Below are 27,023 nucleotides of genomic sequence, written 5' to 3' on the forward strand. Positions count from 1 at the left end.
GGGGAGTCACTGTTCTCTCAATGGTTATGGGTTCTATTTCTTCATGTATTGTTTCCTCTGGAGACTCTTCAACTTAAAAAACATAGTATTTTATTTTTGACTATATTCAGGATATTGCAACTTTTAACTTGCAACAAATAACTTGATTTCAATATTCAGATGACTTTCAAATATCAAACTTCATTACACAACACAAACAAAATATACACAAGACCCATTTACAACCAAAGCAAGATCATGAAGACTTATAGTGCAATTCTGTACCTTGGACAGGTGGAGCCTCTGGTTCTTCAGGGACAGGAACAGACACTTTCTTTTCTGGGACAATTTTCTTGGGCATTTCAGGCACTTTAAAGAGAGTGTTTTTTGTTTACAACTAAGAATTGAGATGTTCAAGATTGTGCAAAGAGCAGGCAAAGAATATAGGGCAAAGAATAACATGTTATAAGACTTCATGGGACAAATGACCTCACAGGCATGACACCCTTTTGGATATAATGGTTTTATAAGTGAAAATTCCAGTTTGCTTTATTTCTTTTCTTTTGTCTAAGTGCGAATGCAGGTGTTTTCCACTGGTATAACGTTGATGACTTTATAGATTTACTCTTCTTTATTTGAGCAATTATTCCTCCATTCTTAATTCTTATTTCCATGAGAGTATCTTTTAGAACAACACCTAGTTCAGATCACTTTCCTAAACTCCAGGAGCACATTCCTAACTTCCATACTTTAAAGTAAAAATGAATTCACTATGTCCTTTCTAATATCAGTTTGTCACAGACCCAATAAGCCATTCTCTTGGCTTGTTTAGCTTCAGGCCTTCTAATCATCTTGGATTTCTAACTACTCTGTTTAGACATGAAGTTAGTCTTCATCTCCCACAGATATAATCTTTTTTTCATTTCTACTACTATTAATAGAACTTATTTGTGTGTGTGTGTATGTGTGTGTGTGTGTGTGTGTGTGTTTCTGGGGATGGAGCCCGAGCCTCACACATGCACCTTGCATGGCAGATGCAGCTATTATTAAGCAACATCCCTGGCACCCTGTTCAACTCTTAACTTTAGATATCTACAATAATTCTTTGCTATTAAAACTGTCTTCCCATAGCTAATGACAGTTATTTATTTATTTTTTTGAAGCTCAACTCCTATTATACATCAGTTTAAAAACTGTGGTACTTGTGATTGTCTCCAGGATAAAGCACATGCTTTATATAAGGATCCAAGAGAGCTCCAAAAGTCTTCATATTCAAATTCATATTCAAAATTGTCTTTCAAGATCCCCTATCCATAATACAAAAGTGTGCCTGTCCTTAAACTTCTTAGGCTCTTCTCTGTTTCTCAATACTATTTTTCTTTTGCCTCAGATAGTATTTTCTCAAATGCTACATGTAAGACTCCATAAAAATGTAAATTTTTTAAAACGGTTTTCCCTGATGTCTCTGCTTGAAATTGATCTCCCCTTACTGGTGTAAGTTAATTGCCTTATATACACTTTCAATTGCCCTTTATATACACTTCAAATATATGATTATTTGCTTTCTATAGAAAATTAAGCTGTACTTTTCTTTCCTCTCAAGAAAAAATCAAGATTTAAGTTGCTTGAGGTCAGGGTCTGCTCTTTTCTGTTGAACACACTGTCTTGTTCCTGGTACTATGCTGAATTGAACTGTTCTATTCTATTGAGAGGACGCCTTTTCTACCACTAGCCACTGAGTCACATTCCCCCTCTCTGCTGTCTTATTTTCTCCTTTTGCCCTCATTATTTCCCTCTTTGTTCCATATGAATGTGAGTCTGCACAAACTCACTACTTTTTAGCCTAAGAACTTCTATTGAAAGACTAAGACAGTGTATAGAGATAAATATTTTTTCTTCACAGTAGGTACCTTTTTTGGGGAGGGCTTCTGGTTTTTTGGTAATGGGTTCAGGTTCTTTCTTTACTGGAACAAGTTTCTTGGGTTCTTCAGGCGCTTTGAAGATATTAGTTTTATTTTAAAGATAGTATTTAAAAACATCGAAAAATAAGAATAAACTATAATAAATAGAGCAGCATTAAAATTAGTGAAACAAAACAATGACATTTTATCTCTAGTGAAGACAACATATACTGTTTTAAGATATAGAATAATTAAGATGTTAAATTATTAAAACAATTAATATGTCAATGATTACATTAATACATTTACCTGCTGTTGTTTCTGGTTTCTTAATAGTTGGCACCTTCTTTGCTGGGACAACTTTCTTTGCCATCTCAGGTTCTTTAAAGATATTAGTAGTAGTTAATATTATAAAATTTCTATATACACAGTAGATTTGACATGTATACTCAACACTGTAACAGACTTGACAAAACAAAATACTGCACAATACATATGGAAAGAGAAAACTCAGATGTGACACAAAAATGAAGCAAATATTTATTTTATTGCAAATACCTTTAGGAGGTGGAGCTTCTGGTTTTTTGATGATAGGAACTTTCTTCTCTGGAACAATCTTCTTGGGCTCTTCAGGCACTTAAAAGATAGTCATTTCTTTTAGAAACAGATCATTAAAATGGAAAAGCTTAAAGCAAGTGAGTAAAAATGATCACACAGATTTTCTTGAGATGCACACTGCAAAGTGCTGTAGACCAAAGCCATAAGGTCTACAATCATAATGTTTAAAAATGAACAATGCGCCAAACGTTAGAATCAGCAATCTTGATTTTTTCTCTTGTTCTAGTAAATATTTCTCTTAGTTTTCTTTAGATAAAACCTCTTGTATCCACTGACTTCTGTTTCTATTTATTTGGATGCTTTGAAAGGTTTTTTGGTACTTAACATCATTTATAGTCATTAACGAGTCATTCTACTGTCTTGTCAATTTTGCTTTTGCCAATGAGGTAAAATTTCAAGGAGATAAAACACTGACATTTTTCCTCAAAGAAGGCATAAAACAGACATACAAATAAAGCAAGGGGCACCCCCATTGGATCCTGTCTTGTACCTGCTGGTGGTGGGGGTTCTGGTTCTTCTTGTACAACAGAAACTGGTTCTTCCTCTTCAGGAGCAATTTCCTCAGGTTCTTCATGTACTTAAAAGATAGAGTTAACTATAATTTAGTGTGTGAAAAAATATTTAAAAACGAACAATGTGCCAAACACCGGAATCAGCAATCTTGATTTTTCTCTTGTTCTAGTAAATATTTTTCTTAGTTTTATTAAGATAAAATCTCTTGTATCCACTGACTTCTGTTTCTATTGATTTGGATGCTTTTAAAGGTTTTTTGGTACTTAACATCATTTATAGTCATTAACGAGTCATTCTACTGCCTATGTATCACTGTAACACTGGCATCCCGTTGATCGTAAAAGTACTCGAGTGGGCACCAGTAACATCTCTGTTCCTCTCATCCTGAGATTTTAGCAGCTTCTTCTTACTTGACTTTTCCCAACATTTGGAGGCTCTTTCAGGGTCAGGGGAATGAGACCTGTTGTCGTTATTGTATTTGGCATATCAAATAGGCCACGGGGAGCTTGCCAGGCTCTGTCTGTCTGTCTCTCTATATATCTATATATCTATATATACAGACACATGCATATATAACATATATACATAACATATACATATATGTGTATGTTAGAGAAGCTTTGTTTAATACAGCTTATAAAGCTTTGTAGGAAAAATTACACAGAATTGGCTTGAGATTGGAACTAATTTAGAATAATTAAGACAGCCAACTTAATAATAAATTACCAAAAGATGGTGAATATAGAATGGAATGAGGCAGGCTCACATTAGAAACAAGCACAAACATCAAGCTCGTTAGTGGTCTCCTGTACCTTCTTCCACAGGAGGAGATTCCACTTTCTTGGGAACAGGAACAGCTGGTTTCTCTTCTAAGACAGGTTTCTTTGGCACCTCTGGCACTTTAAAGATATTAGTTTTACTTAGGGGTTGTTCAGAAGTATATGGATTTATACCACATCAAGTTCACATCTTGCCCAAATAACCCAGAAACAGACCCAATAACAAAATTCCCAATAAGGTCAGTAGTCTGTTCTTGGATATAAGTGGGGAAGACAGTATGCCTATAAAGAATAAAAAACCATCTTAGTGAACTCCTTCAGAGCTCTTCATAGATGCCTATTTTTTAAATAGTGCTGTTATTTAAAAACATTTAAATATTTAAATCCTAAACATTCAGTTTTGTAGTTGAAAATCAAAGAGAGTTGACAAATAGAAGGGTTTCTACACCAAGACACTTGAGACCAAGGTTTAATGCTTTCCTGGAAAATTTCATCAGGGACATGTACCTTTTGCTGGTGGAACTTCTGGTTTTTTGGGAACAGCTACTTTCTTTTCTGGAACAACATCTTTTGGAACTTCAGGCACTTTAAAGATATTAGTATTTTAACATTATGAAAAATTGCTAGTAAACATTCATAACATTTACACAGAACAAAATACTTTTAAAGAGTTTAAGGGTATCTATTTCAATCAAAAGATAGACAGCATTATGTACCTTTAGCAGCTGGGATTTCTGGCTTTTTGGGAACTGCTGGAGACACTTTCTTCTCAGGAACAATCTTCTTGGGCTTCTCAGGCACTTTAAAAGATATTAGTAATTTTTAGCTGATAGTTTCAATGCCTCTGAAAGCAGGCATTGAAAGTAGGAAAGGGGAACATAAAGTTATAAGAAGATATTCTTCTGTGGGAAGTTAGTGGCAGAGAGAAATACCTTTAACTGGTTCAGGTTTTTTGTCAACAACAGCAGGTGGTTTCTTTTCTGGGACAGGTTTCTTAGGTGGCACCATCACTAAAGATATTAGAATTTATGTCTTAGAACCAGTAAGGATGTGTGAAAAGTGCCACACACAACAATGCTTAAACTGCTAAGAATTTTCAGAATATAAAGGTGAGAGATTGGCTAATGCAACCTAGCAACTGGTCTAATACCTTCTGGAGGAACAGCTGGCTCTGGCTCTTCCTCAACTTCAGCCGGAGGCTCTTCTGGGGCAACTTCCTCAGGTTCTTCATACACTTTAAAGATACAAGTTCATTTTAGCACTGTCATTGGCTTTATTTGCAATAAAGAAAAGAAGATTTTTAAACACAGTGAAAAGAGTATTTTTTTTAAGAATATTGTTTGATAGTTTCATTATTACCTTCAGGGGGTGGACTTTCTGGCTTGGGAGGAATCACTTCAGGCACCTTCTTTTCTGGGACAGCCTTTGGCACTTCAGGTACTTTAAAGATATTAGTTTTTATAATTAGGCAGATTAAAAGCAAATGGATAATATCAGACACAGAGACAGAGAGGTGGCTACCTTTAGCAGGTGGGACTTCTGGCTTTTTTGGAGGTGCCACAGATACTTTCTTTTCAGGGACAACTTCCTTGGGAGCTTCTGGCACTTGAAAGATATTAGTAAAATTACATTGGGGAGTAATGGAGACCACAGTCAGAAAATTTTTCAAAAGAGAACTTTGGGTTATAAAGTTTAAGATGAGTGACAAACCTTTAGCAGGTGGGACTTCTGGCTTTTTTGGAGGTGCCACAGATACTTTCTTTTCAGGGACAACTTCCTTGGGCGCCTCAGGCACTTGAAAGATATTAGTAAAAGTACACTGAGGAGCTGTAAAGACTGTAGACACAAAGTCTTTTCAAGAGAGGAGTTTTGTGTTATAAAACCTAAGGTAAATGACAAACCTTTAGCAGGTGGAACTTCAGGCTTTTTTGGAGGTGCCACAGATACTTTCTTTTCAGGGACAACTTCCTTGGGAGCCTCAGGAACTTAAAAGATATTAGTAAAAGTACATTGAGGAGCTGTGAAGACCACAGACACAAAGCTTTTCAAGAGAGAAGAGCTCTTTGTTTAAAAGCCTAAGGGAGTAACAAACCTGTAGCAGGTGGGGCTTCAGGCTTTTTAGGAGGGGCCACAGATATTTTCTTTTCAGGGACAACTTCTTTGGGAGCCTCAGGCACTTAAAAGATATTAGTAAAATTACACTGAGTTGTGTAGACCACAGACAACAAAATCATTTTAAGAGAGAAAGCTTTGTATTTTAAAGCAGACCTGTAGGAGGTGAGACTTCAGGCTTTTTAGGAGGGGCCACAGATACTTTCTTTTCAGGGACAACTTCCTTGGGAGCCTCAGGCACTTAAAAGATATTAGTAAAATTACATTGAGTCATGTAAACCACAGACAACAAAATCATTTCAAGAGAGAAAGCTTTGTATTTTAAAGCAGACCTGTAGCAGGTGGGATTTCAGGCTTTTTAGGAGGTGTCACAGATACTTTCTTTTCAGGGACAACTTCTTTGGGAGTCTCAGGCACTTAAAAGATATTAGTAAAATTACATTGAGTTGTGTAGACCACAGACAACAAAATCATTTCAAGAGAGAAAGCTTTGTATTTTAAAGCAGACCTGTAGCAGGTGAGACTTCAGGCTTTTTAGGAGGGGCCACAGATACTTTCTTTTCAGGGACAACTTCCATGGGAGTCTCAGGCACTTAAAAGATATTAGTAAAATTACAACAAGGAGTTATGAGACCACAAACACAAAATATTGTCAAGAGCAGAAGTCTTATTTATTCTAAGTCTGAGATGAATAACAAATACCTGTGACATGTGGGACTTCATGCTTTTTAGGAGGCCCCACTGATGTTTTCTTTTGAGGGACAGTTTCTTGAGGAATCTCTGGCACTTGAAAGATATTAGTGGTTTTACTATTAGGCTAATGAGATCAATGAGTAAAATTATTTATAATATCCTAAGTGGTATTTTTTCCCTGTAGAGTAACAGGGGTAAAAAATACCTGAAACTGGTGAAGCTTCTGGTTTTTTGGGTCGTGTCTTGGGAACTTTCTTTTCTGGGACAGCTTCTTGAGGAACTTCAGGCACTTTAAAGATATTAGTTTTACACTTAATAAAGTGATGTGAACTAAAATGGACTTCAAGAGCAGGAATGCTTTTTGGAAGAATGAGGTCAAGGCTAAAATGTACCTGTAACAGGTAGAGCTTCTGGCTCTTTGGGCGGTGCCTTGAGAACTTTCTTTTCTGGGACAACCTCTTGGAGACTTTCAGGTACTTGAAAGATATTAGTAGTTTTACAGTCAGGTTAGTGAAGAATAATTTTCTAAAATTATTCTCCTACACTCTTCTAAAAAATAAGGTGGGGTGTTAATTAGCATGGACCTAAGGCAGGTGGGTGTTTCAGGTTTTTCTGGGTGGTGATTTGGGAGTGATATTTCCTGGGAAAACTTCCTGAGAAATTTCAGGAACTTGAAAGATATTAGTATATTAAAATGCAAGACAAGTGAAGGTTTACATTATAATTACTCTGGAGAGGAAAAGACTGTCTTTTTCATCTTATCAGAGTAGTATGAATAAATATCTTTTATAGGTGGGGCTTGTGGATTGAGGGGCACAGTCACACAGAACTTAGAAGATATTAGTAAACATTTAGTTTGAAATTATAAAGAGGAAATACTGACAATACATTTACCCAAGAATATATAATTGTGACAAGACAATTGTGACAACCCAGGAACCTTCAATTCTGGTAGACACCTTCCCCATCCCTCTGAAACAAGTGACTAACAACATGAAAGGATAAATACCTTTAGGAGGTGGAGCCTCTGGTCTTTTAGGAGGAACTGGCACCTTCTTTTCAGGGACAGCTTCCTTCGGTGGCTCCTCAGGCACTTCAAAAATAGGAGTAATTTGTGTTTAGAAAAGGAGAAAATAATTGATGGCAAAATCATTAATCATGCACCAAGATACGTTGTACACGTAACATTTTTTTCTTTATACTTAAGTGGTGGGATTTATAGATGATGGTTTTCTAGCTATAGTAGCAATTCTTTTTCTTCCTAATAAGTAACAGCTTTGACATTACCTTCAAAGGGAGGACTTTCTGGCTTGGGGGGAATCACTTCAGGCACCTTTTCTGGGACAGCTGCCGTTGGCACTTCAGGTGCTTTAAAGAGATTAGTTTTCCATGATTAGACAGGATAAAGACAAATGGTCAGTATTGCACACAGAGACAGAGAGGTGGCTACCTTTAGCAGGTGGGACGTCTGGCTTTTTTGGAGATGCCATAGATACTTTCTTCTCAGGGACAACTTCCTTGGGAGCTTCTGGCACTTGAAAGATATTAGTAAAAGTACATTGAGGAGATATGAAGACCATAGTCACGAAATCTTTTCAAGAGAGAAGAGTGTTGTGTTATAAATCCTAAGGAAGTGACAAACCTTTAGCAGGTGGGACTTCTGGCTTTTTAGGAGGTGCCACAGATATTTTCTTTTCAGGGACAACTTCCTTGGGAGCCTCAGGCACTTAAAAGATATTAGTAAAAGTACATTGAGGAGCTGTGAAGACCACAGACACTTTTTTTTTTTCAAGAGAGATGAACTTTTATTATAAGTCACAAGGAAGTAACAAACCTGTAGCAGGTGGGCCTCCAGGCTTTTTTGGAGGTGCCTTAGATACTTTCTTTTCAGGGACAACTTCCTTGGGAGCCTCAGGCACTTAAAAGATATTAGTAAAATTACACTGAGCAGCTGTGAAGATCACAGATAACAAAATCAGTTTAAGAGACCGAAGTTTTGCGTTTTTAAGAAGATGTAGCAAGAGGAACTTCAGACTTTTTAGGAGGTGCCATAGATACTTTCTTCTCAGGGACAACTCCTTGGGAGCCTCAGGCACTTAAAAGATATTAGTAAAATTACTCTGAGGAGCTGTGAAGACCACAGGCACAAATCATTTCAAGACAGAAGAGCTTTGTGTTTTAAAGCCTAAAAGAATGACAAACCTGTAGCAGGTGGGACTTCAGCCTTTTTAGGAGGGGCCACAGATACTTTCTTTTCAGGGACAACTTCTTTGGGAGTCTCAGGCACTTAAAAGATATTAGTAAAATTACATTGAGTTGTGTAGACCACAGACAACAAAATCATATCAAGAGAGAAAGCTTTGTGTTTTAAAGCAGACCTGTAGCATGTGAGATTTCAGGCGTTTTAGGAGGCACCTCAGTTACTTTCCTTTCAGGAACAACTTCTTTGGGAGCCTCAGGCACTTAAAAGATATTAGTAAAATTACATTGAGTTGAACTGACTACAGGTAGCAAAATCATTTCAAGAGAGAAAGCTTTGTGTTTAAAAGCAGACCTGTAGCAGGTAGGACTTCAGGCTTTTTTGGAGGCCCCACAGGTGCTTTCTTTTGAGGGAGAGTTTCTTGAGGAATCTCAGGCACTTGAAAGATATTAGTAAATTTATGTTTGAGCCATATGTATTAAATGCAACAAGAAACACATACACAAATAAAAAGAACTTTCAAGAAGAAAGTTGGTTCTTTCTATTGCAGTTGCAGGCTTTTTAGGAAATGAAATTTTCTTTTCCTTGACAAAATTCTTTTGGGAATCAGGCACTTTAAAAGTTACAATATTTTATGTCTAGGAGTTTTCAAGTGTCACCACAAATAGTAAACACATCTGTAGAGAAAGACATTTTCCCAGACCCCGAAGCTTTCAGTCAGATAAACTTTCATCAGGAAGGATTTCAGGCTTTGATGAGGAATTGTCTATTTTTTTTTTAGGACAAGTTTCACAGGGAATTCCAGGAATTTTATGAAATTAGCATTTTTCATTTATCGGATGAAGACCATTATCAACGGCAAAATGTTTTTAAGGCTATAAAAGCCGTTTCTTCTTGAACTAGAGGGTATGTAATGTAGACCTTTAACTGATAAAGGTTGTTTTTGGGGGAAAGGAATTCTCTTTGTAGGGACAACTACTTGAGGAGACACAGGGACTTTAAAGATATTGATATTTCATATCAAGTGTTAAATGAGGAATATAAATGGAACTACAGTAGCACTGTAGCACTGTCCTCCCGTTGTTCATCGATTTGCTCGAGCAGGAATCAGTAATGACAAAATTGTGAGATTTGTTGTTACTGCTTTTGGCATATTGAATACGCCACAGGGAGCTTGCCAGACTCTCAGAGAGGGGCAGAGGAATGGAACCCGGGTCGGCTGTGTGCAAGGCAAATGCCCTACCTGCTGTGCTATCGCTTCAGCCCGGTAAGTACAGTAAGCTACAAATATGAATTTCTAGAAGTTTTTTCTCTATCTTTTCTCCCTTTACTCACCAACTAAGCATAATGTGGTTAGTAGATTCTTGAGAAGAGGTGCTCACCCTTTCCTGACACTGAAGACACTCATTGCTAGGTATTTATCAAATGAATACTTTTAATAGGGGAGTTTCTGTTGTAATAGGAAGAGTAGCAGTTTGTTCTGACAAGAAACATCATGGAGAGCTTCTGGTGCAAGCAGTGTTAGTAGATTTACATTTGTGAAGATCATAAGAAAAGCAGTTTTAATAGCAAAAGACAGACAGTTTCTTCTTCAATATCTGTTCAGAGGTGACATGTACCTTTCACAGATGGAGGTTTTGGCTCTGTAGGAACTTCCTCATATATTTCCATTTCAGGAGCAACTTCTTTCACAACTTCTTGTGCTTTGAAGATATTAGTATGACATTTAGCATTTTAGGGATTAGTTGAGATGAGCAAAGTAACAGAACCAGTTGATTTTTATGGCTATAAGGATGCTTCTGTAAACTGTAAAAGGTATATAGTACTGAGGAAAAGAAACCTATCTTATTTGTTCTTGTTTATTATTCCCCAGCTCCCTAAAATAGAGTATACATTTATTTCATGAGGAAAAGAAAGACTTATACAAAGAATAATACCTTTAAATGAAAGGTGTTTCAATTTCAGTGGAATACTGATGGGTGTTTCCTTTACATGAGCTATTTTTTGAGAGAATCAAGCACTTTACAGACATTGCTTTGTACATCAGTATGAGGATGAGCAACAGAATTTTAACTGTGACTGTACCTATAGGAATGCCAGAGGCTGGGAGCTTTTTCTACCTTGAGAGCTAATTCCACAGTAATAGACTGACTGCTTGATTTTTTAGTAGCTGTTTTCTTGGTACCCTCAGTTACTATCAATATTTGTTGTTTTATTTCTTGTTTAAAATTACAATTTGGTAGATGTGTAGAAAATTAGATCACACAAAATTATCTTAAGATTAACTATTTGATCTCATTGAAGCCAACACATTACTTGCAGCTGTGGTTTTTCTTCAATGATAAATAATAGAAAAAAATGTCTTTATAAGAAAAATTAACTTCTTATAATTAATATAATTAATGTACTTTGAGCTGTTAGAATGAGGATAATGATATAGTGCCAATCTATAAAAACTTCATTTTATACCCTCAATTTTGACTCTTTCAAAAGAGAATTATTTTGGCCGGAACAATAGTACAGCAGGTAGGGCATTTGTCTTGCAGGTGGCTAATCTGAGCTGATCTCAGGAACCACAAATGGCACCCTGAGCTCTGCCAGAAGTGATCCCTGAGTACAGAGCCAGGAGTAAGTCCTGAGCACTATCGGGTATAGCCTCCAAACCCCAAAAGTTAAAAAATAAATAAAAGGGGATTGTTTTTCAAGCATGGAAATCAAAATCCAAATATGTTTGATTGAAAGACAATATCAAAGTATCTATATGTTCTTTAAATTACAGATATGAATTTCATGAAAAAACTGTAAATACTGATATTTTAAAACTTTCTCATCTTTTAATGAATCAAAAATAAATCAAAATGAAAAAATGACTCTAAGAAATAAAAGATGATCAAAAGAGTCAGTAAGTATTCAAGGCAGAATTCCAACTAAAATTGATTTTGTTTTTAATTGCCTTGATTTTAAAAGTCTCTCAAATGTATTTTATATTTTGTATTTTATATTACAGCTAGAACAGTTACCATGAAATTTAATCCATGACATTTATTATTTTTTATTTAGGTATAATTTGTATAACGTGGTATTAGCTTCTGGTATGTGAAATTTTTATCTAATACTTGTGTTTATGATGTATAATAATCACCACATTAAGTAAAGTTTTCCTTAAAACACAGTTTACTAAAAAATATATAAAAGATATTTAAGTCTTACAGAAAATTTATTTCAAATTTTTATGCCGGCTTTAATAAATCCACTTTTAGAAAAAAGTAATTCTAACAAGAAAATTTATTTTATCCTTGAATTAAAACTCCATGAAGTACTGAATTGCTAATTTAGTATCTATAATGAAGCATCTGGTTACTTGATGGCACTTATTTATACTTTAAAAAAGATATATTGAGTTAATTCATATTGTCTAGCTTCAGGGACAGAAATATCAGGTGGTCACATAGATTTTTTTCTAGCTAGTCTGATTATTTTGTATGGAAAGGAATGGTCATACCACTCTGAAATTGAAAGTTCATATTGAATCATGTCTCTATACTATGTCATATATATATATATATATTTTTTTTTTTCCCTTAAAAAAATCACCTTTTGGAGGGTCATAGTCAGGAAAGCCAGGGTAAACACAGTTATGTCTGGTAGTGCCTGGGGGAGGGAGAGGAAGGCGAGTGGTTCCAGGGATTAAATTCAGGGTCTTGCAGTGTTCCCCACCATTTGAGCTATCTCCCTGAACCCTATGTAGTTTATGTATTTTCTATAGGAGCATCATAAGACAAACTTTTATAGCCCAAAGTATTTTCCATGTACATGAATTAAAGACTTTCCAATACTATTTTTCTTTAATAAATCATAGGGATGTTTATATACTTGGTTGAGCTGCTGCTTTGGTCTTATCTAACATAGCTTCTGAAGCTTAAAAGATATTAGTATTTTTAAGAATGTTAAATACTACTACAATAAAGATAGAAGAAGATGACTTCCTTTTGGCTTGTACCTTTTGGTGGGGTTGTTTTTCTCCTTTTGACAACACGATCTTGTTTCTCTGGAACACCTTCTTCGGAGACATCCAACTCTTTAAAGATATTAGTATTTTTTAATTGAGAAAGGCAAGTAAGACTTGAAAGAAAATCTTATGTATTAATATATATGTTAACAGATATTGTGACTTTAAGTTGAAAATTTTATCGCTGTTTTAAGTTTATCTTTGCATATTGTTTGAGACTGCTTTCTGTGAATGAAAATCCTGCCATTTTTTTTCTTGAGTACTTTAGGTGCTCTAAAGATATTAGTACTTTAGCATTAGAGATTATGAGAATTATGACACTAAAATATTTTTAAGACTGAGAAAGAAATATTTTCTTCCTCAGATTTTAATAAATAGGAATTATGCCTTCTTTGGGAAGATGCTCTGGAATTCTGGGAATATTTACCAGTAACTCTTTCTCTTGAAAGACTTCTCTCTTTATATAAGGTTCTTTAAAAATATCACTGGGTTTATACTTAGAAGTTGTAAAATATTAAAGTATCTAGTGAACATGAATTTTTTTGAGCTTTGAGGTTAAAGATATTCATCCAAGTGTGATGTGATTGAATGTACCTTTAATTGCTGATGTTTCTCTCTTTTTTGTCATAAATATTTTGTCTTCTGGAACAACTTTCTTGGGTGGTTCGGACACTTAAAATATGAATATAGTAACATAAATGGTTACAAATATTGAGCTTTTAAAATGAGCCCCCAATTTCTTCCCATTAGAGTAGTATCATATATACCTTTTGACTGTATGGTTGTCTTTTGAGGATGGGTCACAAGAAATTTTTCTTCTGGAACTGATTCTTCATACACTTCATAAACTTAAAAGATATTAGTATTTATATAATTGGGGTGAAGATTAGTATTAAGAAAACATAATACATATTACACATCCATCACTCAAATTGTCAGTAATACGTAGACACAAATTAGTGACAAAAGTACATTGCCTACAATATTAGGTGTCACTGTATACTTAAAAAAAATACATATCTATAGTGTAATTGTCAGCATTTCTTTTGTTGTTGCCAGTAGGGAACTCCTAAGGAGTGTTGCTCAGGTACTTTGAGGATGCTCTTGGTGATTTTAGGTCAGCACTGCTGGTATGTCACCATGAGGGACTGAGGATACAGTGTTTCTGAGGTCCTACAGTGCTGGATATTACAGGATTACCCCCCTCCCCCCAGAAGTGCTCAGAGGAGCTGCCAGGGTCACATCTGGTGGTGACTGGTAGCCTTCAGGACTGAATTCAGCAACATTCATGTAATGTGGAAGACTGGACTGGGATTGGCTACATGCAAGGCATATGCCTTAACATCTATACCACTTCTCTGCTCCCTCTCAGTAGTTCTTAATGATTGAGATGAGAAATTTGAAGAATTCACTGGCCAAAGATTACAAAATTATTCTACTTTGTTCACTGGTATAATGCCATATTAGTCAAAATTTAATGGATTTGGGCATAAACAATAATGTCTATATTGAGTTATATGTTGAGAATTCTCCCCTATATTTGACCTACCAGAAATTCATGCAAGTTCTTTACTTTTCTAATTAGCTAGTTATCTATATTTCACACCCTATCAGATTTGTGGCTTCTTAATTTAATACGTATGCAAAATCATTTAGATATTGAAAGTAGAAAAATAATGATTAAATTTTCAGAAATTATAGCAGTGAAACAAATAAAGATTTATTTAAAATTTAGAAAGAAATGATGTCTCATAACAACAATGAAACTCAATTATAGAAAGGATATTCAAAAGAGGATGTTATTACATGCTTTACTCCAATCTAATGTTAATGTTAGTATATATTCAGGATATTTAATTATTCAGTTTATTTTGTTGCTCAAATTATTTACAAAAAGTTTAACATGGAAACAAAAAATGGCTTGAGAGTTCTTTTAAGGCTTGAGTGGCCTTGTAAATCTATGCTCACTTTAGCGACATTGCCCAAATGTGTCTAGTTATTGCTCTACAGGGGATGTACTTTTATTTATACAGGGGATGTACTTTTATTTTTCTGGTTTTGGAGCTATGCCTGACTTGTGCTGAAGTCCTACTGGATTGGTGGTCAGAAATCACTCCTGGCAGTGCTTCAGAGACCATATATGATGTGAAAGATGAAACCCAAGTTAGCTGTGCACAGGGCAAGCACCTTATCAGTTGTACTATCTCTCTGACAACAAAGAATTCTTAAAAAATTTAAATAAATGGAAGAATATTCTGACTAATGGCATTTTTAGTATATATTCAGGATATTTAATTATTCAGTTTATTTTGTTGCTCAAACTATTTACAAAAAGTTTAACATGGAAACAAAAAATGGCTTGAGAGTTCTTTTAAGGCTTGAGTGGCCTTGTAAATCTATGCTCACTTTAGCGACATTGCCCAAATGTGTCTAGTTATTGCTCTACAGGGGATGTACTTTTATTTATACAGGGGATGTACTTTTATTTTTCTGGTTTTGGAGCTATGCCTGACTTGTGCTGAAGTCCTACTGGATTGGTGGTCAGAAATCACTCCTGGCAGTGCTTCAGAGACCATATATGATGTGAAAGATGAAACCCAAGTTAGCTGTGCACAGGGCAAGCACCTTATCAGTTGTACTATCTCTCTGACAACAAAGAATTCTTAAAAAATTTAAATAAATGGAAGAATATTCTGACTAATGGCATTTTTAGTATATATTCAGGATATTTAATTATTCAGTTTATTTTGTTGCTCAAACTATTTACAAAAAGTTTAACATGGAAACAAAAAATGGCTTGAGAGTTCTTTTAAGGCTTGAGTGGCCTTGTAAATCTATGCTCACTTTAGCGACATTGCCAAAATGTGTCTAGTTATTGCTCTACAGTGAAAAAATAGAAAGAGATGAACATTTTTATTCTATAAAATACAATTAAATATTATTATGAAATCAAAGTAAGTTACTCTGAGAATATAAATTGTCTCATATAAATGGCTTTATAGACAGAGCATCTTAACAAGACAACATGATGATAAATGTAACAAGGCAAATGACTTCTAAAATTGAGCAAGGTTATGAAGAGAAACTATTATTTTTATTACTGTGGGGAGAAATTATTCCTTGTCTGAAACAAGATTTTAGTATATTTAAATTTAAAAGCCATACAGACGAAACACTGAATTTAAGTATTCAAATAAAATCAAGGCGAACCAGCAAGGTTTCCATAGTCACTGTATATCTTTGTGCTTTTAGGAAGAATTGTAAGTAATTTTTCTTCTTTAATGTTTTTTAGACATATAACTTTAAAGATATTAGTATATAAGCTGTTACAATAATATATAAGACATTTAGAAGACAGAGAAACAAAATAATGAATAACTTAATGACAAGTTACTTCATGTTAGGATTAGTATCAGTGTATACCTTTGGCTGGAGGAACTTCAGGCTTTTTAGGAACAGCTTCATGAAACTTTTCTTCTGTAAGGATTTTCTTGGGAACTTCTTGAGCTTAAATATAATTGTTTCATTTTTGAGAATGGCAAGATTGGATGTAAGTATCAAGACAAAACCGAGCATCCAAAATTGTTTAATCACCCAAGATAATGAATCAACTAAACGCACAGTCAATTCATCTCTTTAGATTGCTTGTCAATCAGTCCTAGGTTTTTTTATTGGTATGGAAAAGAGTTTGCGTTTTGTATATAACATCATTTTCTGTTAGCATTTGAAACATGTTTGTTTCTAGAGTTACTTGCTGATGGTTTCCAAAATAAAAATAATTTTTTAAAAATAAGTAAAGAGTCAATTTTGTCTAATTATTGCTTAAGAATGGCCACCACAAACAAGACCTTTTAGGGTCATCCCAGAAGAGAAGATTATGTAACCAAACCAACTGAATTACATCATTCACTCAAGATGAGGCAGTGAGGGGAAAATTCTTTCTCTCCTTATTGTAAGTGAATAAAAGAGGGATTTATTTAATCAGAGAATCAGCAAGGCAGGTACCTTTTGATGGTGGAACTTTGGGTTCTTCAGGGACATGAACTTTTTCTTCTACCACAACTTTCTTGGGCTCTTTGTGTACTTTGAAAACAGTAACAATAATTTATTTCACTTTCAGTCATTCATAAAAATTGTGTTAGTAAACAAGCATAAGAGAAAAGGGAATACAGAACAGCAAATAGCCACAGTACAAAAAGCAGGCATCACTTTACTATGCATGTTACAACATTTAAAATTAATTTGAGAATAAAATGACAACAAAAATACAAGGCACACACCAAATTTGAGGGAAAGTAACATAGAAGCTAAGATGCTCAATGAATAAAGACAGTAACACAGAAGCTCAACTAGCAGCAACAATAACATAGAAGGTTCAACTAGCAACAAAGAGTTTAGTAAACCCTCAAACAAGGACTTCATAGTTCCATGATGAATATATAATAATTTTCACAAATTTTCTTTTGCTGAAGTGTTTTGTGATAATTCCATTAGCCCTTTAGTTGTAAAAAACAACTAAAATGAAATTTATATGTAATATTTTTTTTGCCTGCTAAAGGATAAAGTTTGGGGTTGTTTGAGAAAATGGGGACAAGGATGGAGGGAAGGTCACTCTGGTGGTGGGATTGGTGTTGGAACATTGAATGACCATAATAAGTGTGTTATAAACAACTTTGTAAACCATGGTGTTTGGAAAATATTTTTTAAAAAAGCAAGGGAATTCTTTAATACAAGCATCATAAGAACTATGTATTTACTAGGTTATAAAAATGAATAGGAAGACAAACTTATTAATAAGCACATTAGTAAAGATATAATAAAACAATACTAGAGCAAACCTAGATTTGGCTACTAGGTTAATAGTTATATTTATCTTGGATATTTGTGGTATAATGACAAAGATGTCTTTTTTTTCCTTTTGGACTTTAACCTGCCATAAAGACATTAGTTGTTTTATAAATCCCCAACATTGAACAGAAGAAAGATATTAAGTATTATGCAAACTTGTAAAACAAAATGTTACTGTACATAAAGTTAATTATTTTTTCACCAATAAAGTACCTTTCGATGGTGGCTCTTTTTGAGGAATGACTTTAGTGGGTGGTTTTTTTGGAGGGATGATTTTTTCAGATACCTCAGGTCCTTTAAAGATATTAGTGTTTTTATATAGAGTGAACTCTTTAAGGTATTACAGAGCACTATTATCAAAGTTAATACAGTATGCTCATAAAATATACTTATATTTTGATATTTATATTACATTTATTTCCAAAAACAGCTTAATTTAAAAATTTTAACTATATTATAGATTTGCTATACGAACTAGAAATACATATTGTCCTTATATTACTTTTGTGTAAAATATGGAGTGTAAAATATTGTGGAATTTATGATTTGTTCTGAAAATATAATAGAATGTAATTGATATTATGAACAATTAATTTAATTTCTATGTGATTTCCCTAAAGAAATGATCATAGCATAGCTGTATTTTTGGTGAGCTATTATCACTTTGTGAACAAAGCAAAGGTTGTTTTGCCTAAACATGTGACGTACTCAGTGAGAACTGAAATACTTTCTTTTCATTTAGTGATTCTTCTTGGCATCTGTAACAATTATATATCTTTTACTTGGATTTTAAATGATGAATATTGAGAATCATATGTGACTGCAATGAAAGTAGGTATCACACATTACTATCTTGTTCTCCAAATGGTACTTGTAGTTAATTTCTATATCAATCTTAATATTGCATCAATCTTAATATTATCTCTCTATATAACTTAGTACCAAATAGTTTAAAGTCATGCTTTACAAATTTATCATGGAAAGTATGTGAGTTCCTAGTACCCCAAACTGTACATAAAATATACTTTAAAAAGTTAGAGCAGGTATAACAATTTATAATATCTACAGAACTCCCTATACCTTTCGGTCGAGCTTTTGGTTTTTCATATACTTCCACTTCAACAGCTTCTAGACTTTCGATTACTCGATGGACTTGTTCAACTTTATGGACTTCTTGATATCTTTGTTCTTCTACTTTGATAAATTCTTCTACTTCATGGAACTCTTCCTCTTCAAAATATTCTTGAACTTCATGGAACTCTTCTTCTTCTTCAAAAAGTTCTTCCACTTGTGCTTCAACTAACTCTAATTCTCTCTCTTTTACAACTTCCTTTTTCTGGAAGGCAACTTGTATTTTTTCTTCATGGACAGTTATCCCTGAAAGAGCATCTATTTTAAGGTATTTATCTTTTTAAACACAGAATAAGCAAAGACATAAATTCAAAATATAAAACAAAAACATCAAAAAAAAGGGTTTCATGCAACAACATGTAAAGTGCAAAGATCTTTCTAGAAGTACCTTTACTTGGGGGAACAGCTTCCTTTTTAGGCAGAGCAACTTTCTTTTCAGGGATTTTCTTTTCAGGAATTTTCTTTTCTGGGACTTTCTTTTGCATTTCAGGCACTTAAAAGATACAGTTTTAATGTTTAAGAATGTCAAGAGTAAGATTTCATAGACAAAGGCACCAAAACAAGACACAAGACATAAAACAATCCTTATGAAAAAGAGGAACAGGATGTTCAAGTTTAGAAAAGATTGTACCTTTGGCTGGAGGTGCTTCCTTTTTCTGAACAGGAACAGGGACTTTTTCCTCAGGAACTTTCTTTGGCACTTTAAAGATATTAGACACTTCGATTAGCTGACACTATTATATAATAAACATGAATAAAAACATGAGAAACAATATACGCTTTACAAAACTGAGGTCTAAGGGGTTACTTAGTACAACTGGACAACCATTTACAGACAATAAAGATAATTTCCTACATGACTCATTTGTGCTAAAGCAAATCCTTGAAGAGATGAACCTCTGTTTCTTCAGTTTCTTTTAAAAAGGTAGATATTACCAATATTAAGTATAAGTCTATTCTTTTTCATTTAGAGAAGGCTCTTATGAAGTGAGAAGTCCTAAGTCCTAACATACGTGTCATGTTCTGCTGGGTCTTTTTTTAGCAGCTGAAACATTTACTGTGATAGGGATAGCATAATCTAATTAACCAAGAATATCACTGAAACATTAATCTCATTAGAAAGCAAGGAGAGATGGACATTGTGAAATAACCTTGAGTATTTGGGCCAAATAGAATAATAAGGGATATGAAGTTCTTTAAAATAGCATTAGAATTGATTTTCTCTCATAAATTAATAGAATAAACAAAAGTATTATGATAATTACATGAGAAAACTATTCTCAAGAACTGAAATAAAATCAGTAGTAAAATATGAGAAGTTATTGATATGTGCATAAGTATAGAGATATATTGCTAACATTACGATTTTTAGTAATTTTGAATAAAATTTTATAATATTCATATGTATACATGTAATCATCTATTATTAAAAAGATAAATAAATAAAAGGTGGTATATTTTTATTGGTTTATAACCAGCTTAGTTTTCTATTTAAATTTCTATGGAAAGTGGTGGGTGAAATAAGTGATCCTTTGGTTTTTAAAAATAAAATTTATGCTAGGGCAGGAAACAATGTAACAGTTAGGGTGCATGCCTGACATGCTCTGAATGAAACCCAGGTTTCATTCCTAGCATCACATTGTTCCCTGAGCAGTGCTAAGTGTAATTATGGAGACACCTAGCATTGCTGGTGTGACCCTGTAATCCCTGGCACTGCTGGGCCCAACCAGCATTGTAGCCTCAGATCCTTGAGCTGAATGATTGGGCCAGTTGACTAGAACCACAAGTGGGGCCGCTGGACCTCTTGAGCAACTCTCAGAGAGTCCTCCACCCACCCACTTAAAAAATTAATGGGAATATAAAGACTTTTTAATATGGCTTTGTTATACCTTTAGCTGGTGGAGCTTCCACTTTTTTAGGAACAGGAGTTGGTGCTTCAGGTACTGCTTTCTTAACCACTTCAGGCACTTAAAAGACATTTTATGGATTTTTTTTAATGACATGCAAAGAACAGGACATCCATATACCAAAAACCCCATCAAAAACAAACAAAAGCCAAACAAGCTATAAAACACTGATTGATTTTTAAAAAGACACTAGACAATTAAATGTAACTACATACACATATAAGAGAGAGCGAGGGAGAGAGAGAACATGGATTCTAAAAGTGAGAAAAATAAAAAAAGGTAAAAAAGGTAAAGGCCCTCCCATTGATCATTGATTTGCTTGAGCGGGCCCAGTAACGTCTCCATTGGAGACTTTGTTGTTACTGTGTCTGATTACTTGTAAATTCTATAAGCAAATATAGTGTCAATTATGCAAAAAACTGCTATCATCAGCAGCAACTAAAGGCTAGGAAATGTTCTTAAAAGTAAATGGTACAGGGGCTGGAGTGATAGCACAGCGGGTAGGGCATTTGCCTTGCACGCAGCCGACCCGGGTTTGATTCCCAGCATCCCATATGGTCCCAGCCAGGGGTAATTTCTGAGTGCATGAGCCAGGAGTAACCCCTGTGCATTGCCGGGTGTGACCCAAAAAGCAAAAAAAAAAAAGTAAATGGCACAGAAAAATATTTCTCTTTCCTTAATATTGAAGGAAAGAATTGAAAGCTGGATGAAGTAATTGCATTAGCACTTGGCCAGATAACATGCCAATAACATTCCTAATTGCAGATGCAATAGAAATGGTTGGGAAGAAAAAGGGCCACAAGATTTAAGTGCCAGTAATAATTAATCTTCAACTCATTGAAATAATGTAAGAAAAGTTTACTGATGAATATTAGTTGAATTCTGAGAAAGATCAATACTACTATTACTAAGTCAAGTCATAAAAGTGGCTGTACCTCTAGGTGGTGCCACCTCCTCAACCTCCTCTACGCTAGGCGGTTCTTCCAGGACTTCCTCTTCTGGAGTAGGCTCTTCAGGCTCCTCAAACACTTAAAAAAGATTATCATTTTATACATTATTTTTATAATTCTCCTGAACATTAAGGCAAAAATGATATCCCTGAAATCAGAGGTTGTCTAATCAACAAAGGTAAATCATGGTTTAAAACCAAAGACATATAAAATTTCACTAGGCTTTGAAAAGAAACCAAGTGGATCTTCAAAATACTTTAGTCCCTTCCAGGAATTTTGGTAAGGACCTCAGAGATACTCTAGTTAAAATGATGATGATGAATTTTACTGGTAACAGACTTGTTTGAAATTAAGTATCTCCTTAGGTGTTTAACTGAGATTTTTGTTTTTTTCTCAGTCTTAACTGAAATTTTTTTCTTAGACAAGTTTATCCCACAATTACCAACTAAGCAATTTGATGAAAAATCTATCCTGGTAAGTTCAGTTCCTTTTAAAGATAACCAGTGACATGACGCAACAAAGAAACAACAGACTAAATATGCAAAGAAGATTTTGGTTTTATCTTGCCTGTCTAATTTCTATTATGTAAAAAACAAGTTATTTTAGAGTATGAATACATTTGTTTTCTAGAGTTAAATTTAACTTCAAAGAGTAGACAATTATAAGACAACGATGACTTTGAAAATACAATATTTCTTAGAAAGTCATCTACCTTCAACAGGTGGAACTTCCTCTTCCTTAGGGGGAATTTTTTGTCGTTCCTCCACTTTCTTAGGTACCTCAGGAACTTAAAAAATTTTGATTGTTTTAGGCACTTAAAATTCAAGAACTAAAGATAAAGATGAAGCTTCTCACTTTTCAATATAAGAGTAAATATCAGCATGCACTTGCACAAGACAAAACACTGAAATTTTACAGAATCATCAATGAGACAAAAATAATGAGATTTGAGGACTGGAGAGACAGTATAGTGCACAGGGCCCTTGCCTTATCCACACCTGACCAGAACTCAGTTTGATCCTTGCTTGGTACCCCAGATTATCTCCTGAGTCCTTCCAGGAGTGATCCCTGGCCATACAGTCAGGGGTAAGCCCTGAGCACTGCCAATTATAGCTTCCAAACCAAAATAAATAAAGAAAGAAATAAAGAAAGAAAGAGAAAAAGAAAGAAAGAAGGAAAGAAAGGTTTTTAGTTTAAGAGATATTCTCTACTTTTCACTACTGAAGCCTTTGCTTTTTTAGTGAGAGCAATGGACCCTTTAAGGATATAAGGATATAAGAATTTAGTATTTTTAATTTTTTGGATATAACACATGTAAAGAACAAACAAAATAAACAGACAAAAGTGGAAAAATTTACATAGCACAAACATGGATCAAAAGTTACAAATGACAAACGCAAATGAGAGACTGTATAATGTGAACATTTATGTTGAACAGACTTTGCAGATAATATCATGGTTCAACATAAGTACTGCAAATACATCCATGTTTGGCAGAGTTGTACCTTTGGCAGGAGGAGCCACTGGTTTCTTAAGACTGGGAGGAGGCACCTTCTTTTCTGGTTCAGGTTTCTTCAGCACTTTAAAGATATTATTTTATTTTATAATGTTAGTTTCACAAACACAAAGACAATGGGCCTAGCAATAACATAAGTTATGTTAATAAATATGGAAACAGGACATTTAGACTCTTACAAGTGAGGAAAGAAATAACAGGATCTGACTTACTGTTATTTACTGTATTTGGGAAGAGCAATACCTGGTGCAGGAGGAGTCTCCTCCTTCTTGGGAATGGTCACTTTCTTCTCTGGTGCTTTCTTCTTAACCTCAGGAACTTTAAAGACATTGTTTTGTGATAAGAGATTATTGTGACGGATAAAAAATGAGAGAAAAGAAGAAGTCCACAAACAGAAAGACCAACATGCAACAGTGACTTTAGACAGAAACCTAATGATAAGCTGGTAACCTGAGTGCTATCAACTAATTAGTCTGTGGACCTGGGATCAGCAGCCCCTTTGAATATTCAAGTTTCGTTGATGTAATTTCGCCCATTTAAATATTACTTGTAATTGATCAAATCATTCTCCATTTTTAATTCAGAAGAATATCTCAATTCTTAAATCAAATAAAGAATTAGTATCACCATTTCACTGAGTATATGATCATTTTATCCTGATGATAAAGAAGTATTTAAGTTATGATATCTAATATTTCTGCAAAAAAAGTATAAACTTTAAGGCATAGATATCTTTATCATAGTATAACTTGATTGAGTATGGTGACTGCAGTTACATTCGTTCAATGGTAGAGTATTATCTGAACAAAAAGATATTAGTATCCAAATTGAAGCAAAGATTGGTTTAAGGACTTAATTAGGGCAAGCTAAACATCTAGGGATAAAATAAAAACCTGGTGAACTACCATTTATATGTCTGTATTAGAAGATACAAACTATTACTCAGTTCAAAAAGTACATTGACTTTCTTTTTTCTTTTATCCTGATGTTATAAAGGTATTGAATACAAAGGATGAAAGGATGAAATTTAGAAGTTTTATTTATCATATTTAAATAACGCCTTTTGATATAAAATTTAACTTTGTAAAATATTTATATGCACATTATGTTTAATAAAGTCATAAGGATTTAAGTAGAACTCCTGGGGCAATTTTGGGAGAACATTTCCTTTCATCCTTTTCTTAAATATTGCTTTGCATTCATTAAAATAGATAATATATTACTAAAAACACTTTTAGATGTAAAAATGTGACTTGCACTTTATAAATATATTTGTCCCTAAACCCCAGTACTGCCAAAATTTTTCTGGTGAAGTTACAGATGAAAATGTGTATTTTCTAGGGAAATATACCTTTGGGTTGTGGTGGTTCCACTTTTTTAGGAGCAGGAACAGGGGCTTTCTTCTCAGGTACAGGTTTCTTAGGCACTTCAGGCACTTGAAAACATTCATTTAAAACATTAAAAATCACATACACAATATTAAAATACACACATATACATACAAACATGTACATATATTTTACATATATATGTAAAAAAAGAGAAAACTGAGAATAAGACCACAATCCAGTAAAAACATTTCACATCATAAAATGTGAAGACACTTAGATAATTTACAAAAAGCAGCTACATAAGACAGATAATAATAAAAGCACACATATATGGACTGTTTCTAAGATTTAGATGGAACAGAGTAAGACAGACAAAATTGGAGATGAGCAAAAAGGTGGAATTCAACATAAAGAAGATTTTGATTATTCTAAGAAGAGCTGCTGTACCTCGTGTAGGTACTGGCACCTGAGGCTTAACTTCTGGAAGAACTTCTTCTTCAGATACGGCTTCTTCCTCTGGTGCAAATTCTTCCTCTTCAGGAGGAACTTCCTCTTCCTCTGATGGAATTTCTTCTTCCTCAGGCAGAACTTCTTCCTCAGGTGGAATTTCCTCTTCAGGTGCAATTTCTTCTTCAAATACTTCCTCTTCCTGGAGTAGAGCTACTGGAACTGGAACTGTCTCATGTTTCTTTGGTACTTTAAAGATAATTTTTTAAAAAAAATCTGTAATAAGCATCACTTTAATGTATACTATTTCAGGCAATGGGATAACACCAAAAGCAGATGTCTGTTATCATAGTACATCAATTACCATGTTAAAAGTAGATGTTAGAAGCATTAATCAAAATTAGTAGGCTGATGTATACTAGTAAGTTTTCCTTTTTGCTCTGGTTCTATGAGAGGTAAAAGTACCTTTGGGTGGTGGAGCTTCCACTTTTTTGGGAACAGGTGTTGGTTCTTTTTCTTTTGGGATAGGCTTCTTAGGAACCTCTGGTACTTTAAAGATATTATTTCTTGTTAATAATGAGTTCTTTTAATGTCTTTAAAAAATAAACTGTAAAAAGAATAATGATCTACCAAAAAAGATGTGATGTGAAGTTTTTAAACTATATAACATTATGGGGAAATTTGTAATCACATATATGTATGTAACTAATGTTTTATTTTCCATGTATTTTGAATAACAAAGGGTTATACCTTTTGCAGGAGGAACTTCTGCTTTCTTGGGAGCAGGAACTGGCACCTTCTTCTCAGGTACAAGCTTCTTGGGTACTTCTGGGACTTTAAAGAAATTATTTACAGAAAAACATTATAGAACATAAAAATTTTAGTTTAAGTGCAGTCTCAAAAAATTAAGATAATAAAAAAGGATGACCAAGGAGTTGTATGAAGCATTTAAAAAAAATCTCTTTTTTAGTAAAAGAAAAAAATTGCATCTCTAAAGAGAATGGGACTGAATTGATTAATTTTATATTTAGATTAAAATTTAAAATTAAAATTTTGTGACACTGTTAGTTCATGTACCTTTCACAGGTGGTTCTTCCACCTTCTTAGGAGCTGGTGCTGGCACTTTCTCCTCTGGGACAGGTTTCTTGGGTACTTCAGGAACTTTAAAGATACCAAATAAGATTAGTGTCACATCTTTCATTTGTATACAAAAATCAAGTTATTGTAGGCTTTAATTGGTAGATACAGATAACAATAGATATCAATTTCAACAGATTTTATCATAGATATCAATTTTATTTTAAGATAGAAAATAATAATGGTATCCACAAAGGCCAGAAAAACATACAAAAATTAAAATAAAAACACTGAAAAAGCAGACTAGTAATAAAGATAACACACAATGCCAGGTAAATTGTGATTCTATTCATTTGGCTACTACAATAAGAATCTTTTTTACACAAGAATCTTACACTAAAGAGGAAGAGCTAAGGATTAAGTATCAGCATGATTCAATGGCAAAAGTCAGAGATGCTAACTGCTCCTGTTAGCAAAATGTCCTTGTATAGTATTGATATGTAAGTTTCATCCATAGGAAAAGCAATGATATTGTTCACCAAGTTATATTACATGAACAGGTTATTAATGATGTCACTGATGGATTATAAAGAGGTGTACCTTTAGCTGGTGGAGCTTTCTCTTTCTTAGGGGTAGGCACAGACACTTTCTCCTCTGGCTTCTTTGGAATTTCAGGCACTTTAAAGATATTATTTATGTGTAAGTTCTAAGTACTAGTCACAGGACATTCCAAACAAAGTACAGTTAACATTTCTAATGACAGACACACAAAGTATTTGAATTCAGGAGATAGTTAATTTAGAATGTGCAGATTAAGGTTTTTATATACCCATGGTATGAGTAAGTGATCATATACCTTTTGCTGGTGGGGCTTCCTTCTTTTGAGGAACAGGAACAGGTTTCTTCTCTTCTGGAACAGGTTTCTTGGGTATCTCAGGCACTTTAAAGATATTAAGAATTTTGGAAATTTTGTAGAAAAGATATAAAATTGAAAATCAACTGTAGAAACTAT

The 27,023-nt window shown here is 34.0% G+C and overlaps 1 protein-coding gene across 1 annotated transcript in view; it reads right to left on the reverse strand.

Annotated features, from left to right (window-relative positions):
- Window positions 1-27,023, reverse strand: part of TTN (titin) — a 291,603-nt gene that overhangs the window by 126,167 nt on the left and 138,413 nt on the right. The window contains exons 139-166 of the mRNA XM_056110131.1: window positions 26,868-26,951; window positions 26,612-26,689; window positions 26,012-26,095; window positions 25,685-25,768; window positions 25,400-25,483; window positions 24,935-25,183; window positions 23,400-23,474; window positions 22,353-22,427; window positions 21,626-21,718; window positions 20,673-20,750; window positions 19,415-19,483; window positions 19,172-19,255; window positions 18,733-19,029; window positions 17,866-17,946; window positions 16,810-16,887; window positions 7,605-7,688; window positions 6,235-6,318; window positions 5,883-5,966; window positions 5,692-5,775; window positions 5,501-5,584; window positions 5,150-5,230; window positions 4,941-5,024; window positions 4,723-4,800; window positions 4,507-4,590; window positions 4,298-4,375; window positions 3,824-3,910; window positions 2,989-3,075; window positions 2,439-2,516 (exon numbers count right to left, since the gene is read on the reverse strand). Of these exons, the coding sequence (XP_055966106.1) occupies window positions 2,439-2,516; window positions 2,989-3,075; window positions 3,824-3,910; window positions 4,298-4,375; window positions 4,507-4,590; window positions 4,723-4,800; window positions 4,941-5,024; window positions 5,150-5,230; window positions 5,501-5,584; window positions 5,692-5,775; window positions 5,883-5,966; window positions 6,235-6,318; window positions 7,605-7,688; window positions 16,810-16,887; window positions 17,866-17,946; window positions 18,733-19,029; window positions 19,172-19,255; window positions 19,415-19,483; window positions 20,673-20,750; window positions 21,626-21,718; window positions 22,353-22,427; window positions 23,400-23,474; window positions 24,935-25,183; window positions 25,400-25,483; window positions 25,685-25,768; window positions 26,012-26,095; window positions 26,612-26,689; window positions 26,868-26,951 (2,670 nt within the window). The remainder of the gene's footprint in view (window positions 1-2,438; window positions 2,517-2,988; window positions 3,076-3,823; window positions 3,911-4,297; window positions 4,376-4,506; window positions 4,591-4,722; window positions 4,801-4,940; window positions 5,025-5,149; window positions 5,231-5,500; window positions 5,585-5,691; window positions 5,776-5,882; window positions 5,967-6,234; window positions 6,319-7,604; window positions 7,689-16,809; window positions 16,888-17,865; window positions 17,947-18,732; window positions 19,030-19,171; window positions 19,256-19,414; window positions 19,484-20,672; window positions 20,751-21,625; window positions 21,719-22,352; window positions 22,428-23,399; window positions 23,475-24,934; window positions 25,184-25,399; window positions 25,484-25,684; window positions 25,769-26,011; window positions 26,096-26,611; window positions 26,690-26,867; window positions 26,952-27,023) is intronic.

The sequence above is a fragment of the Sorex fumeus genome, unplaced genomic scaffold (genome assembly GCF_029834395.1).
Source record: "Sorex fumeus unplaced genomic scaffold, SorFum_2.1 ptg000009l, whole genome shotgun sequence".
In the NCBI taxonomy this organism is placed as follows: domain Eukaryota; kingdom Metazoa; phylum Chordata; class Mammalia; order Eulipotyphla; family Soricidae; genus Sorex; species Sorex fumeus.